The sequence below is a fragment of the Dipodomys ordii genome, unplaced genomic scaffold (assembly GCF_000151885.1).
Source record: "Dipodomys ordii isolate 6190 unplaced genomic scaffold, Dord_2.0 Scaffold56, whole genome shotgun sequence".
NCBI classification, from domain to species: domain Eukaryota; kingdom Metazoa; phylum Chordata; class Mammalia; order Rodentia; family Heteromyidae; genus Dipodomys; species Dipodomys ordii.
Window position 1 is genome coordinate 12,075,802 of NW_012267272.1, and position 17,178 is coordinate 12,092,979.

Sequence of the window (17,178 nt, forward strand, 5' to 3'; positions counted from 1 at the left end):
TGTGTGTGTGTGTGTGTGTGTGTGTGTGTGTGTGTGTGTGTGTGTGTGTGTGTGTGTGTGTGTGTGCAGGTCCTGGGCTTGAATTCAGAGCCTGGTTACTGTCCCTGAGCTTTTCTGCTCTAGGGTCCTAAAAGCACTCTACCAGTGACAAAAAAGGACAAAGGGAGAGCCTACGCAGTAGCAATTCTTTGGAAATGATCTGTACAAATTGGGGAGTAGGGAGGGGAGACTGGGGAGGAGGTAAGCAAAATGAGGAAGAGGTAACAAATTGGACAAGAAATGTACTCACCACCTTACTTATGTAACTGTAACCCCTCTGTATATCACCTTAACAATAAAATTAAAGCAAAACAAAACTCTAAGGTATATGAAGTAGGTAGGTTTCATTAGGTAGCTGATGAAGAGAACACCACGTGATATTCAGACAGATAAGCAGTTTACTTACTGAACTGCTGCTGCCCCCGCCATGCATGGTGGAGAGGCATGGTGGAAAGGGAAGAAAAGGGGGCGACCCACCCCCAGGACAGGATTTACCTAGGCTAGGGACAGGAAGAGGTTTGGCCAGGTGGGGGAAAGGTGTGGTCACATTGGATCTAGATATGACCTCAGGGCCTGGGACCTTCCTATGTGCAGGTGGGAGGCTTGACCCAGGTGGCCCAGGAGATAACCAAGCAGGAAGGGAAGGTGACTGCTTCCAGGTGTATCACTTACCTAGGTAACATAGATACTGGGCAGACACTTAGTCAAAAGGTCAGGAAGTATCCGCACAGGACCTGCGTGGCCCAGGGCAGACCTTATTTTTTTTTAAAAAAAAAAAAGCACTCTACCACTAGAGCCAGAGTTCCACTTCTAACTTTTTTAATGGTTAATTTGAAGATAAGAGTCTCCCAGACTTTGCGGCCTGGGCTGGAAGCCAGCTACTTTTAAGTGTCTGCTTGTTTTTGTTTTAGAAAGTTTCAAGAAACAATGCATCTGCCCTCAGGGAACTTGCATTCCAGAAAGGCAAGTCAAGGAGAACATTGTGCATTAAAAAATAAAAAAAATAACTCTCAAAATTACAAGAGCTTTTCAACACATCTAAACTGAACAAATAAGTGTCTAGCATTTATAAAAGGACTAATCTATTCCCATTGAAAAGAAGTAATTGAATCTGTAATTACTTTCATTTCATAGGAGACATAGCCATGGATTCTAAGATCTAATTGTGATGATTATTTCCTTAATTACTTTAATTGCATTGTTGGGATGACTATCTGACAGCAATGAGGAAGGCTCAGTTGTCAATGGTGATTGAAGGCACCATTAGAAGCATTTAGAAAGTTCTGCTTTCCAGTGTATCAGATGATTCCATGGTTTATTTCACATTCTGATCTTCCAGCTGTGCTGTCCAGTCTCTGTGTGGTCTGTGGACACAGGCTTTGAGGAATGATCTGGCATTATTCAAAGCCTTCCTATCATCTACTTGTGTCAATGGTCATAGAAACCATGCAGACGGTAGGGGCCTCCATCTCAGGAATAGGCAATCACAGCTCCACCTAGACCCTCCTAGACACCTGCCTCATCACTCCCTCTCTCCAATTTAACACCCACCCATTCACAGAGATCTTCATGTCCACAAGTGGCACTTGGTTTCGTCAGGACACCAAATTACACAAAGCAGTGCCGGGTACCAGCGGTCTACACCTGTAATCCTAGCTAGTAAGGAGGCTGAGATCTGAGGGTCATGGTTTGAAGCCAGCCTGGGTGGAAAAGTCCCTGAGATTCTTAGTTAAGCACCAAAAAAACTGAAGTAGAGATGTGGCTCAAGTGGGAGAGCACTAGCCTTGAGCAAGAAAGCTCTCAGCACTCAGGCCGTGGAGTTCAAGCCCCACTAGTGGCACATACACACACACACACACACACACACACACACACACACACACACACACACACACACCAAATAATAACTGTTACAACAAATTGAATGTAAGATCTTATTGGATTTTGTTGTTGATTGTAGAATTAGACATCTCATTTTTTTCATATTCTATAAAATAAAATGTGTAGAGCAGAAGGTGATCAGAGGAGCTTGGCTTTATAGGCAGAAAAGACACTAAGCAGTAGAACAAAGATAGGAAGCAGACAGTCCTTTCAAAGTTGCCATCTTTCCAGGTTTAAAAACAAGGGACTTCCAAGAAAGAAAGAGAGAAAGAGACAGACAGAGACAGAGACAGAGATTGAGAACAGGAGGAAGAGAGGAAAGGAGGGATGTAGGGAGAGAGGGAAAGAAGGAAAGAGAGAGAAAGAAAGAAAGAAAGAAAGAAAGAAAGAAAGAAAGAAAGAAAGAAAGAAAGAAGGAAGGAAGGAAGGAAAGAAAGAAAGAAAGAAAGAAAGAAAGAAAGAAAGAAGGAAAGAAAGAAAGAAGAAAGAGAAAGAAAAGAGGGAGTGAGGGAGAGAGAGGGAGAAACTATCCACTGTCCCGGTTCGCAATGACTGGAGTTTCTTCAGATCCCCATCAACACTTACTGACAGTTTTGTTGATTATGGCTGTTCTGGTAGATGTATAGCAACATCTCAATGTGGCTTGAATTACATTTTCCTACTAACTCATAATATCAAATATTCATTTATTTCACATTTCCAGATCGAGATCTTTGACCTCCTAAATTTTCTCAGCACTTTCTAGTACAGGTGCCATCAAGGTCAGGAATGGAAGTGTGTAACCATTCTGAGGGTATCCAAATTCTCCTAAAATCTTCCCAAAGAAACCCTTTCTCCGGGCTGGGAAGGTGGCTCAGTGATGGAGTGCTTGCCTCGCATTCATGAGGCTCTGGGTTTGATTCCTCAGCTCCATATCAACAGAAAAAGCTGGAAGTGGCGCTGTGGCTCAAGTGGTAGAGCGCTAGCCTTGTCCTGAAGAGCTGAGAGACAGTGCCCAGGCCCAGAGTTCAAGCCCCACAACCAACAAAAAAAAGAAGAAGAAGAAGAAGAAGGAGAAGGAGAAGGAGAGAAGAAGAAGGAGGAGAAGGAGAGAAGGAGGAGGAAGAGGAGAAGGAGAAGGAGAAGGAGGAGAAGGTAGAGGAGGAGAAGGTAGAGGAGGAGGAGGAGAAGAAAAACAACAAGAACAAGAACTCCTTTCTTTCTGCTAGAGTTATGAGACTGACTCCTTGTTCAACAATTCTCATAACATCTGACAGAAGAAGAGTTTTACAACAGTAGAAATCTCCGATGTTTATTTTTCTAGGATTTGGGTTTAGGGTTTTGGTTGTTTGTTTGTTTGTTTTTTTCACTAAGCCCAGGGCAAGACTCAACTGCCTCGAGGCTTGTTTGCTTTCTCAGGGAGCAAAGAAGAAAGGCAGAGTCAGCCAATCCCCAGGAAAACACCATTGAAGCAACAGAAAAGCCAGATGGGAGCCTATGAATCATAGCAGCAAGTGTTACTCCAGTAACCATGAGAGATGGGGCAAGAGTCTGAGTTCATGGCCTATTTGAAATGCATGATAGGAGTTTTCTAATGTCCAGATATCATTCATTTATTATGTTATCATGATGAATAGTTCCTGAATATCTCCCTTAATTAGATTAATCCCAATCTCTAGGATGGTCACTTCCAACAAAACCTTGTCTTACATCTACAACAGCAACAAAAAAAATCATAGTGTCCTAAGATAGACAGCATAGCTTCCTGGTGGGTTTTGAAGTAGGTGCTACAGAATCACATCGAAACAGGGAACTTGTCAATAACTTTAGCACCACAAGAAGTTAGGTAGGCAGGCAGTGGAGAGCACTGCTTTGTGAGTTTCAAGTGCGTCTATCTGCACCTGTAAATTTTCTGGAGTCTTACTATGACCTATAAGGTAATTTTTTTCCTAGTTGTCTCAAGGGACACTTTGTTTGCTGGCTTGGCAAGGATCGTCATGTTGTTATGACAACAAGCTGACCTGCACCCTATTAAAGCTTCTGTATACTCCTTGCAATGATGGTTGGTTTGGGAAGTGGGTATTTCCAGTGCTTTCTTTTGTTCTGTGTAAGATAAGATGGACGACAGGGCCCACATTAAGCAAAACACTGCAGATACCTCTGAGCTTGTGATTCACATGTAACTTCAACATTTCAGACTCACTAAAAGCATTTTTTCTTCTTTCATCTTTTATTAGCATATGCTAATTGTACCAAGTAAAGCATTTCATTCCGACATTTCCATATATGTGTGAAATGTACAATTGCTTTCATCCCATTTTTATTCTTTCTTGTTTCCTCTCCTCTCTCTTTCCCCCTTCACATCCCTAATTAGCCCCCTTTTGATTTCTTTTCTAGCACTGAGGCTTTTATGTCTGCTCAAGGCTAGTGCCTTACTACTTGAGCCACACCTCTACTTCAGGCTTTTTGCTGATTTGCTGTAGATAAGACTTTCATGCTTGCTTGGGCTGGCTTCAAACCCCGGTCCTCAGATCTCAGCCTCCTGAGCAGCTAGGTTTTGCTTTCAAGACCTTTTGTTTCACCTTACCTATGAAAAAAATTAATGGCTTTTTATTAACATAATGGTTTGAAGAGTGCTTAGTCTTTCCTTATTTTTTAATAGAAAGTCCCAGAACAGGATTTTGATAGTCCAGAAACAGATTTAGACCATCAAATTTGACTCTGCTATCCATGAGGAAGTAACCAAAATAAATTCCCTAATTCTCATTCTTTCCGTCAGTAAGATAGGCATAAATATGTACATGAATCGTGAATGTACTGATAAGATGTATCGTATAAACGTTATTGTTTTGTTGTTGTTGATGTTGATATTTTAAGACCCATATATGATAAAATCCAGGCAGCTGTAGAATCCTCAATCATCCCCTTTCAGATTCTATTTTGTTGTTGGTGGTGGTGGTGGTGGTGGTCATGGGGCTTGAACTCTGGGCCTGGGCACTGTCCCGCAGCTCTTCAGCTCAAAGCTAGCACTCTACCACTTGAGTCACAGTGCCACTTCTGGCATTTTCTGCTTATGTGGTGCTGAGGAATCGAACCCAGGACTTCATGCATGCAAGGCAAGCGCTCTACCACTGAGCCACCTTCCCAGCACCACCCCTCTCCCCCCATCCCCCCGCCCCATTTCAGGGTCTTGAGTACCATAGCAAGCTTGTAAACTTCTGTCTTTTCTGACAAGAATCCATTTTTCTTACAAAATAATTGTACACTTCAAGGTTCAACCCTGTGCTAAAAGCCTGTATTTGTAAGATTATTATAAGGATTTAAAACTTACATTTCTAAGTTCTAAAAGTATATTGATGCGACCTTTCCTGTAAGGTTACTTACCTACTGCTTTAAGCAATAAAATAACATAATGATTGGAAGAGTACCAAACTTTTTTTTTGGTCTGTCATGGAGCTTGAACTCTGGGCCTGGGTGCTATCCCTGAGCTCTTCAGCTCAAGGCAAGAGCTCTACCACTTGAGCCACAGTTCCCCAGGTTTCTGAGTGGTTTATTGGAGATGAGTCTCATGGACTTTCCTGCCGGGGCTGGCTTTGAACCGCTATCCTCAAATCTCAGCTTCCTGAGTAGCTAGGATGACAGGTGTGAGCCACTGGGTGCCCAGCGAGTTCCAAACTTTTGTTTCTGAAAATACTCTTACCTTGACCCAAGGCTCATTATAAAGCAGTGACTTTACTGCTCAGGGTAAATGGACAAGGACCTGGGGTGACCTGCATCCTCATACACTGCTGCTAGACATGTAAATTGCTACAACATCTTAGGGAAACTGCCTGAAACTATCCACTAAAGCCAAACCCAATTTAGGGCCCAGCATTCCTAACTTGTGGATAAAAGCCTAGCATAAGTGAATGTTGGTAAGAGAGACCTTACACAATAGCCACACAACTAGAGACAACCCAAATGCCAACAGGACTGTGTCATTTGTTGTCATGTACTGATACTTTTTATGAAATTGAAAAATAACACAACTTTTTGTCCCAATACTTTAAATATATGAATGGTTTTGAATACATTGAATTAAATAATTACCTTTAGGGGTACTGACTACTAGTAGGGGGAAAAAAGAGGTGTTCTGGGGTGTAGAGATACACAGATACCATGTGGTGCTTAGACATGTATAAAAATTCATTGAACCCGTTAGATTTTGATGACCATCATTCATTTCATTGCAGAAATACACGGAGACCCTTACACTCACAAAGCCTGCATTTATAAAACTACCCATGCTATCTGACAGATGCTGGACTTCGGTTCAACAATGACAGTACACATCTTTCTACGCAGTAGATATCTATTACACCAAAGCTGATGCGTGACTGTTGGCCAGGCAGTGAGTGAAAAGGATGAATTGAAAAGTCAATCATAATTCAGTTTAAGTTGCTTTTCATTAATACAATGAGCAAATGGAGGTATGCAGTGTTTCTTTCCATCTGTTCTGTGTGTATTCTCATCCCTATTTTTGTCCCCTTCCCTAATCTACCCCATTCCACATTGGACACTTGTGTCACATAACCTCTGCCCACCATCACTGTCAGCAGAACATTTGCCCAACAGCCTTCTAGAGGAAAATGTGCAGAGGTGATTTAGAACAAGAGTTAGCAAACTTTTTCTTCTAAAGCCTTTACTTTGGAAACTTAAAAACAACGGAACAGCTAACACAGTGCAAATTATATCTTTTGTGGACCACTGTCTAAGTTCTATGTCTCCTTTCTAGGTTTGTATCCTGGTATATAAGGGAACATATTGGTTTTTTGGTATGTTTTTTTATTGTAAAAATGCTGTTCAAAGGGGGTTACAGTTACATGAGCAAGGTAATGAGTACATTTCCTATCAAGCATTGTTACCTCCTCTTTTGTTTTCTCCCTATCATCCCTTCCCTCCCACCTCCACCGCCCCCCCTCCACCCACCAAAATTGTAAAGTTCGTTTTCAACATAGTGTTTTATACATCTCGTTGTTACAATGGGTCAACCTGTATCCTTATTTAAGCATTTTGTTTTTTCCTTTCCCCTCCCCAAAATAGAGAAGTGTATAAACAAGATACAGGGACCAACATCAAATGCAGTGAAAACAGAGGTTATACTGTAGGGGAAGAACATACAAAGCAACAAAAAAAAAATCACATGGTACATTATAAATATGTTAGAAACAATAGCAAGAAAGAAAAAAGGTATTTGTGTCCCTGTCTTGGGTTCATTTTGCTTAAAATCATCTTATATAGTCATATGTACATAGCTTTTGGCCTTTTCTGCTTGTCCTACACATGTACTAGTTATTGCAAATAAGGGAAACCATGGGACATATGTTTCTTTGGGCCTGGCTTACTTCACTTAATATAAAATTTTCCAAGTCTTTCCATTTCTTAACAAATGGGGCAAAGTCATTCTTTCTGATGGAGGCATAGAATTCATATATATATATATATATATAATATATATATATATATATATATCACATGATCCATTCATCTACTGAGGGGCATCTGGGTTAGTTCCATATCTTAGCTATGGTAAATAAACATAGTCGTGCTGGTAGCGTTAGTATGGCCTTGTTTGTGATAGTTTGGGTAAATGCCTAAAAGTGGGATTGCTGGGTCATAGGGAGGTCTATGTGGAGTCTTTTGAGGGACCTTCATACTACTTTCCAAAGTGGTTGAACACATTCACACTCCCATCAACAATGCAGTAGGTAAAAAGAAAAGTATGTTTACTGAGGTCAGTGAACATACCAGAAGGTCAGATCAATAAGTACTGATCTCTGACAGCACACACAGTGTTTTCTAAGTCAGTTCCCTCAGTTCTTCGCACTGTATGTACCAATGGATATGAATGGAGAAACTTTAACCTCATTATCGAACCATCCGTCCCATTCTTCCATTATCCAAGATCAGTTTTTGAAGTTATATTCAGACTGAATAGTGTATGGGTATGTATGTGTATATATATATATATATATATATATATATATATACATATATACATATACACATATATATATTCTAAAACATATATACATAACACATACATCATCTAGCCAGGTGCCGGTGGCTCATGCCTGTAATCCTAACTACTCAGGAGGCTGAGATCTGAGGATCACAGTTTGAAGCCAGCTGGAACAGGAAAGTCTATGAGATTTTTATCCCCAATAAGCCACCAGAAATGCTGGAAGTAGAGCTGTGGCTCAAGTGGTAGAGCGCTAGCCTTGAGCAAAACACTGCTCGGGGATAGAACCCAGGCCCTGAGTTCAAGCCCTAGGACCAGCATACACACAAAAAACCATCTAGCAGGGTGACTTCACATTCGTTTATGTCTCCCACCTATGCAGCCCCCAGAAGGAGAGCCTCACTAGCCCCTGCAGGAGGAAACAGGGTGGGGGCGAGAGATTACCTTCTAATGTGACCTTTATTCTGCGTCAAAACAAAACCATGGCATTGCATTTCCCTCACCCAGGTGTCTGCACCCCTTAGCAGTCCTTTGCAAGTACCATTATTCTATTCCTTCATTGGGAGACTTGAAACAAGATAGGTATAGGTTAAAGAATATGAATTCTAGGAGGAAAACCAAACTGGGCTTGAATCTCAGCTCCGCTCCTCATGATAGACAGAAATAGGTACTTCTTGAGCATTTACTTATATTGGAAACTTCCTTAAACTGTTTCAAGAAGGGATTGGGAAACAGAAGATGGCTCGGATTTAACTGATACAGAACAGAGAACACAGCCCCTGAAGAAGGGTTTTGAAGGAGACATAGGTGTTTTCATGTTTTTGTTTTTTTTTTCACCTATCAACTCTGCATGTCCATTTGGTGTTTGGAGCCTGTGCTTTGATTACTTTGAACCTAACTTAGTATAGCACATATTAGTTGTGAATTCTGGAAGTGTTATTGTCGGCTGTGTGTTTTCTGAAGAGGACTGCACCAGAGTTGCTTCCAAACCATTTGCCATGAGATCGCTGAGGATAGACTGGACAGCTCTGGCTGAGCTTTTTCCTCCGTTAATTTCTGAACCGTTGCTGAAATGGCATGGAGGAGGGCATAAGCAATGATGAGGAAATGTGCGATTCCGACTCCAGCTCATCATCCTTTTCTCTCTTTCCCTCTGATTCAGGAGGAAGGATGCTGGCTTCTTATCGTACAAAGATCACCTGCCAGTGAGCCAGGTGGTCGTTGGAGATACCGACCGGCAAGGCTCAGAAGCCAAACTGAGCGTGGGTCCCCTGCGGTGCCAAGGAGACAGTAAGTTCGGCCAGCTGCTCTGGCTTGCACCTTCTTATCCAGTGTGAATGATGTTTCCAGGCTCCTGGAAGGATGTAAGAAACAGATCGGCAGATTGGCATCCGTGTCTGTAGTAGAAATATCACATGACAGAACAGAGCCAAATGGAGAGCGAGACAGACCTTTATTCCAGAAGAGAGCAGTGAGCATCAACTCTGGCACAGAGTCTCAGACATAAAAAGTGGAGATCCGTCTTCCTTGTGTGTTCCCATGTCACAAGTTTGACGACCTAGGTTTATGGTAATATAAATAGCGATGCTAATAGCATCAGTGCACCAGTCAACAGCTGGGATTCCACTGAGTGCTACCGTTAATGCCATTAGCGTGACTATTTATATCGCCATAAAACACGGTTTATGGCGATATAAATAGTAGCATTATGGTTTAATGTATCATTGTAAACTTGGATTATGGCCATATAAAGTTTGACATTATTGCTATCAAACTTCATCATCATCAAAACTTGATGGTCCCTTCAAAGATTGTTTGCTGTAACTGCTTCTTCCTGCTTGTGAGTGTTGGCCACAAGGAGAGAGGAGCTGGGAGCTGCTCCAGCGGTCGCTGGGAGGTGAGGGGGTTAGCAGTGATGGCCCTGCCTAATTAAGGGCACCATTAGGGTTTTATGTTGTCTGATCCCCTTCGGTGTGCTTTATGTGTGCTGGGAGGGAAGAAGGGAGAGGTTGCCATGGGGATTCTGCAGTGAGCACCCTGGGATTCATTTCCCCCTCTCTCCTCTGCGCATGTGACTCTGGGTGATTCTCCTGGGAGTTCTATGCTTTTTGTGCTTGTGTGCCAGGCATTGGGAGACCTAGATTTCCATGCCCTGAATAACTGGCTGGCCCAGAGACCTCAGGCAAGCCTCTCCATTTTCTTAGCCAGGTTACTGAGAACACCCCGTGAGACACAGTGCCTCCTGGGGCCCCGAGAAAGACTTTTAGTGCCTGGATTTGAATTCCTCCTCCTAGGAAAGCATTGGGTGAGATGGAATGGTTTTACTACTTCTGTAAATCAAGGGAGAATTTGGCCAACTTCGTAATAAATAGTTGCCACCAGCCCATGTCCTAAGCAAGGTAATCATGACAGTTCACAACTTAGTAAATGGAGGATGTCTGCAATTAAGGAACAGAATATAGAAGAAAGGTGGGGTTTGTACTGATTTCCGTTCTGACAGTGAGAGAATGAAAACACCACCTGATCAAAGGATAGTAATCATGCATTCATTGAATAGTAATACTGGTAATACTGGTCAGTTTTATTAGAACTGTGCAGCAAAAAAAAACCTTTAATTCTAAGTGCTTAAGAAAGAATATTGACATAAAATAATAATCAATAGGCATATTTTAACAAATATGCCGAGAGGTGGGCTATGATGTTCTCTACAATTAGGCTCTTGTGTATCATAGGATGAAAATTAATTTTGTGATGTCACAATTACATATTAGCATGTAATGAAAAATAACTCTGGTTTATTGATTCTAATTCTCTGAATTAGAGAAAGGGTCCCCTTAAGTATTAATTAATTTACTTACAAAATCTCACTTCTGCAAACTTTCATTAAGGGGTAACATTTAATCTTAAGGTAAGGCCCAAATAATATTAAATATTATATGTTAGGGTATACTGTTTTCTACCTGACTTAGGTTGATTTTTCATAATCAATACCTAAGTCCTCAGGAAGAATTTATCAAGGGTCTATTTTTTTCTATCTATCACTCTGCTAGGTACTCTGGGAAATAAAAAGAAGGAAGTCCAAATCATGTTTGAGAAGTACACATGAAAAAATATTGGAAAAACACAATTTAATATTAGATTTTCTGATATGAAGGTATTGCAGTGGATGTTCAAGAAAGGAGTAATAAAAGGTACATTTCAGGTGGACTTTATTTTTGAAAAGAGAAGAGAGGGAGAGTGGTCAATATCTATTTGCATGTCTATTCCAAGCCTGCTGTTTCTAGAAACATCATCAGGACATATAGGATGAACACTTCTCTGTTCATAACCTTATCCCTGGGCCCAGGAAGGAATGAACAGATCTCTAACAAGGCCAGAGGCTCAGCCTCCCAATGCCCTTGTGAATCATGGTCTTAAAGTCTGTGACAGGAAGAGCCAGTAGTAGCATTGTAGCTTACATGGAAGAGTGCCAGCCTTGAGCAAAAGAAGCTCAGGGACAGTGCCCGGGCTCTGAGTTCAAGCCCCAGGACTGGCAAAAAAAAATTTTTTAATTTAAATTTAAAAAATAGAGCCCAACTTGAGCTTTCCACTTGGACACTTGCTCATTTCACCTAGAAAACCTTTAACTTTTTGTTGTTGTTGTTAAGCTCTTGGTTTGCTACCAGTTGAACATGGAGAAACTGGGTCTAGATCTTATTATTACACAAAACATGGAGACAAAGGGTTATCATGTTAAGGGATTCATTTGTCAGATATCCCCTGTATCTATTGGCCCCTTACCCACCCAAGGAGAATGAAACTTATTTAACATCTAAAATAAATGAAGGGTGATGGAAGAAATGCTTGCTATTTTATTGGTCTTCAGCTTTCCTTCCTGATTGTGTCTTAATTCCTGAATCTCACTTTTTTTTTTTGCTAGTCCTGGGGCTTGAACTCAGCGCAGTTGCTGTCCTTGAGCCTCGTTGTACTCATGGCTAGCATTCTGCCACTTGAGCCACAGCACTACTTTCAGCTTTTTCTGATTAGTTTATTGGATATAAGAGTCTCATGGACTTTCCTGACTGGTCTGGCTTCCAACTCTGATCCTCAGATCTCAGCCTCCTGAGTATCTAGAATTGTGGACATGAGCCACCCATACCTGGCTGAATCTTATTTTACCTGATGCATAATAAAAAGAAAGACAAACTCACTATTTAATTGCAATTATATACAATGAATGTGTGTGAGGGGGGGTTGTATGTGTGAGAGTGGGGGGCGGGGAGAGAGATTTCCCCATTCCCCAGGCATCAGAGAACTGTCCAGGTAGTAGTTACTACCTGTCCAGGTAGTAATCCGTAGTCAGTACTTGTAGCCCTACACGTGTTTAAGAATGTTCTGGAATGGAGCGCTGAAGTGTTCTGGTTTTACACATGTCTGCTCTCCTTGGATACTCACATCCCCACCCGTGTGAAATGGGGACAGCAAATATTAGCATTTCTGTAGTACAAATGAACAAAATGCTTCTTTGAAAATGGCAGATGCACAACAAATTCCTGAGCACCCAACCGCCCAGAGGGAAGATGGAGCCGGGAATAGCAAAGCAAAGTGAGCATAGTTTTCCTAACTCCACTCTTTTCCCTGTACCAGCACTTGATTACAATGTCTTAGAAACATTCTTGGGTTTTATCACAAGGCTCACTTACCACATCAGTTAGCACAAATGATGTGGGAGGACGAGTTAACCTCACGTAATTTAAAACATACTGTAGCACATTTATCCCAGCTTTTATAGAGATTAACTTATTTTGTGTTGTTCACTGAGGCCTATTCAGAACTACCATTTAGAAAATCGAATTCCATTGTTGAACAATGTCTTTCTCCAGTTGAGAAGCTGAATGATGGATGCTCCCAGATGTCTCTTCAATTAGGTCTCAGTTCTATCCCTTAGTTTCAGAGAAGGAAATCATTTTTGTGGGTTCTTCCCAACCATTTCAGTAGACTTGGTTGGTTTCATCATGCCTGCTGAGTTTCGTTTCTACTTTGATTCATCTGAATTCATAGACCCATATAATCAAAATGCTAAAGAAAATCAGTGGGTTCCACTCAGGGCTATTACATTTCCCATAGAGCACTATGAAATACATATGCTCTGACATTTTCCCCCCAAATACATCCAAATGGAAACCTCTAATCTAAATGAAACTGCAAGTGTGGCTGGTGATGGATGGTTTGCTAAGATAAAAAGTGCAGAGGAATTACAAATCCCTCTGTTAAATCACAAGAACTCATGGGGAAAGAAATAGAAGCACTGAACAGAAGAAAGAGAAAACTGAAATTGGGTAGACATTGTGTTCAAACTTACATATGTGAGCCTCCTTGGCTATGGCTGCTACAGTTTCACACAATTAAAGATTTCCATTTTTTGAAGGTGGAAATTTTATTTGAACTGTATATAGAGGCTATAATTAATTGCAGGAATGTAGTATTTGCTGGATAATTGTTTTGTTCTCTGCCATGTGAAGTAAAGATTTCCCATCTCATCTCTAGGGACATGGACTTTAAACAATTAATTAAGAGCAAGTATGCTGCAAAAGCAAGTGTTTCTGGTAAACATAGGTAGAAACAGTTTAGGAAAATATGTTGTATTCAATGCCTGCTTCCACATGGGCACAGGAGCAGGCTCTGGCTCTAAGAACTGACAAGCAGCACACTTGAGTCACACACTGGAGGTTTAAGATATAAATTCAATTTCTTAGAGATATGGAGTTGACTCCGAAGCCAAGAAGAGCAGGCAAGCCAGGCAGCACAGCCAAACAGGAGACTCAAGGACAGAGAGAGGGAGGGAGGGGGGAAGGGAGGAAGAGAGGAAGGGAAACGGAGGGAGGGAAGAAGAAGGGAGGGAGGGAGGGTGAGGGAGAGAGGGAAAGAGAGGAAGACAGTGAGAGTGTTGAATCCAAGTGACAGTGGACATTTGTTCTTTAGGAAAGTAATCCTATGTGCCAGGGTAGTAGAAAGGCTGTGCTCTCTTAACGACAGTAATTTTACCACGTCCATCACCTTCCAGTCCCCTACCAAGAGAAACAAGATAGTACCTGGGTCCACATGCTACTTTTCCTTGGATGAAAGATTTGTCAATCCATCTGAGGTGATGTCAGGATTAGACTGGTTCATTTGCTAAGAAGGGGCTTCCATTGTGCCTAGGATTCTCTTCTGGTTGCCTGTCTGCCAGTCCCACCAGGAACACCCAGCCTGCATAGTCCCCTGCCCCATGTCAGAATGCTACATCATGGCAGGTAGATTTCATTAGTTCATACTTGAGAGTCCCACTGGACTGGTACATTCGAAACTGTGAATGGAGAATCCTGAAGAATGCCTAATTGGAGAAAGGCAGCCTATGGTATTACCCACATAGAGGTTCACCTTCTCCTCCTTTCTGCTCCAACCCTTGTCACTTACTGCATACCATTCTCTTCAGATTGTTTTGACTCCATATGGCTTTTGGGTCATAATGATCTGGATTACGTTGAATCACTATCAATAATTATGTGCTGAGAACATGCTCCTAACTTTCCTCCTTTCTCCACTTCTTTTCATGGACAGATAGATGATATAGATAACATAGCTGATTAGATATAAGCAAATAGATACATAGCTAGAAATGAATAGATTATACAGACTTACGTCAAGTACAGCTCAAACAAGAACTGAGAACTCTTCACTTTCCATTCCTAGGAGAAAAGTATCTTAGAGATCAGCCAGTGTAGACAGATGAGGATCTCAGGAGAGTAAATGACCAGATCAAGGTGTCACAGCTAGTCTATGACAAACACATGGACAGATAAGTTAACACAAACCTGGGGTAGAGACCCAAGAGGAAGCTGAGACTCACACTCTGACCTTGGGTCCCTACCCATTGACTGCCAAGTGGTACCATAATGTGTCTTGTGACTGTACCTTACTGTGAACTCAACAGTAATGTCTGGTTTTGCCTTTTACAAGTTCTAGACTTTGGGAGTTAATAATAGAAATCAAGGGGTAGTGAGTAGAGTGTGAGAGGGAGAGCCTGATGTGATATATAGACACTACTGACCTCTATTTTATTCTCCACAGTAAATCTCCATCTCTACTGCTATTGCCACAGGTTACTAACTGAGGAGCTAGTCCTGTGCAGAACAAGCAGAAAAATGGTGACATTTTCCCTATCACAACCTGGACTTCTTTCTATTAAAAGATTGAGCTGTGGGTACATCTCAGGTCAGCTGCAATTACCAAGGCGGCAGCTTTTTTTTTTTAATAGAAGGGAGCTCTCCCTTTATCTCTCCCATTACACTGTGGCTTGAAACAATTGGGAGAGAGGGTAAGTTCCCTGGAGAGGAATCAGTTCTTTAAGATCATTTGGCCACTCGATTTAAGCTGCAAATTCACTATTGAAATGAGTTTTCATGCTAATTACAATTGGAAGTTGGAGTTTGATGGGATTTGTGTGTCTGTCTGGCTTCCTTATCCATCCTTTCGAATCCTGCCTGTACTTAGAGAAATCATGTTCTGTGGAAGACAAAGGGAGAGTCTGTCTGAGAGGGACAGATATCCAGGATTGGTGCTGTAGCCCCATCAGGGCTGCTAAGTCCTGATGCTCCTTGTCCTCTTCCTGACCACCAGTTCCTTCCTGAACTTGGCTCTTTGCAGAAGTGACAGCATCCTCAATGATGGAAGGGAAGTTATCTTTCTTGAAATCAAATCCTCAATGTTGGCTTCCTGTACAGAACCCTCCAGGTCTCTTCCAGTATCTCCAGAAGAGACTGAGGCTTGATCTGTGGATTCTAAAATCTTCCTCATGTGAAGCACATTTGGAGTTGGGAAAACACGAAGTGAAATGAGTCCTGATTTTCCCCCAGGATCCACTTCTGGAATTGAATTCGATCTAAAAGACTTTAGGAGAAAAAGTGCCAACACAGTTCTATCCTGAAACTGTTTTCGATGCTAGTGAAGGTGAATCAAAGCACCTGAGGTCAGCATGGGACTTTGGACACTTGGGGTGAGCATGAGTGTAAAGGTTGGAGATCTTCTATTACAAACTCTAGAGATCTTAGGAATCACCTGAGATGTTATCAAAATGTAGATTTGGGACTGGGCCTGATGTACATGCCTGTGATCCTAGTGCTCAGGAGACAAAAATAGAAGGATTTTGAGTTCCAGGCCAGCCTGGGCCACAGAGTAGATAGATGCATAGAGAGATGTAGATATCAGACACCGAGACCTTCCCACACTCAGAGCAGCCAAATTGCATACAGAGAGCACAGGCTTTGGAATCATGGATTTCTGGGTCCACATGTCACGTCCCCGCAAGCATCCTGGGCCTTGGACAAGCTCTAGACATCTGCCTCTCACCCACATCCTTCCCTGCATGCAGATGAGTGTCCTCACAGAGTCACTGAAGTGGCTCTGATAACACAGTCCCCAGGGCTCCGTTATCTGTATTCCCTAAGCATTGGGGGCCCTCATCCTCGGTGTAGTCCTTCGTTTTGTAAAGACTTGGCAGGTTGGATAGCAGAACAGCCCTGCCCTTGTCCTTGTCCTCTGTTCATCTGTCTGTCCTCTGTGTCTGTTCTGGAGGATCCCCTGTCTAGCCTCGTAGCTAAGAGTTGGCAGCCAGCCATTTTGCCTGCCCTTAACATGGAGGGGGAGGAGGGGCAGACCATCCCTGCTCCGGGCTCAGCCACTGTGCTGCTTCCCAGGGGACCTATCCTTTATGCCAACCAGGTCCCTTTTTCTTCTATGGCTTTTCCTTGGCTGACTGGAAATAGAGCCTCTCCCCTTTGTTGCCATCTTCCATAGCTTCCCCCAGAGAACCCCAAGTCCCTACAGAGCACAGTAAGAACTCAGCCACACCTCTGGTGTTCTCATCACAGTGATGATCACAGACAAAGCCAGGACGAGGGGTCAGCAAACACTCTTTCCGGAAGCACCAGTAGGAAATATGGTAGGCTTGGGGGACCCCTAGTCTCCTACACAACTACTCAGCCCTGTTGCTCAAAAGCTGCCCTAGGCAACATGTCAACTAATGGGTATGGCTGGGTTCCAGTAGATCTTCATTGTAGAAGCAGATGGCAAACTAAATTTGTCCTGAGGCTCATAGTTTGTTACTCTCTGATCTAGGCAGGTGTGTGTGTGTGTGTGTGTGTGTGTGTGTGTGTGTGTGCACGCGCACACGCATGCACTGCTCCTGGGGCTTGAGCTTGGGGCCTGGGCACTGTCCCAGAGATTCTGTTGTTCAAGGCTAGCAATTCCACTTCTGGCTT

The 17,178-nt window shown here is 42.4% G+C and overlaps 1 protein-coding gene across 1 annotated transcript in view; it reads left to right on the plus strand.

Moving 5' to 3' along the window:
• The window catches only part of Cntnap2 (contactin associated protein-like 2), a 1,232,273-nt gene that overhangs the window by 901,835 nt on the left and 313,260 nt on the right, over positions 1–17,178 (plus strand). Inside the window, exon 16 of the mRNA XM_013021595.1 lies at positions 9,063–9,190. Coding sequence (XP_012877049.1) covers positions 9,063–9,190 — 128 coding nt within the window. The remainder of the gene's footprint in view (positions 1–9,062; positions 9,191–17,178) is intronic.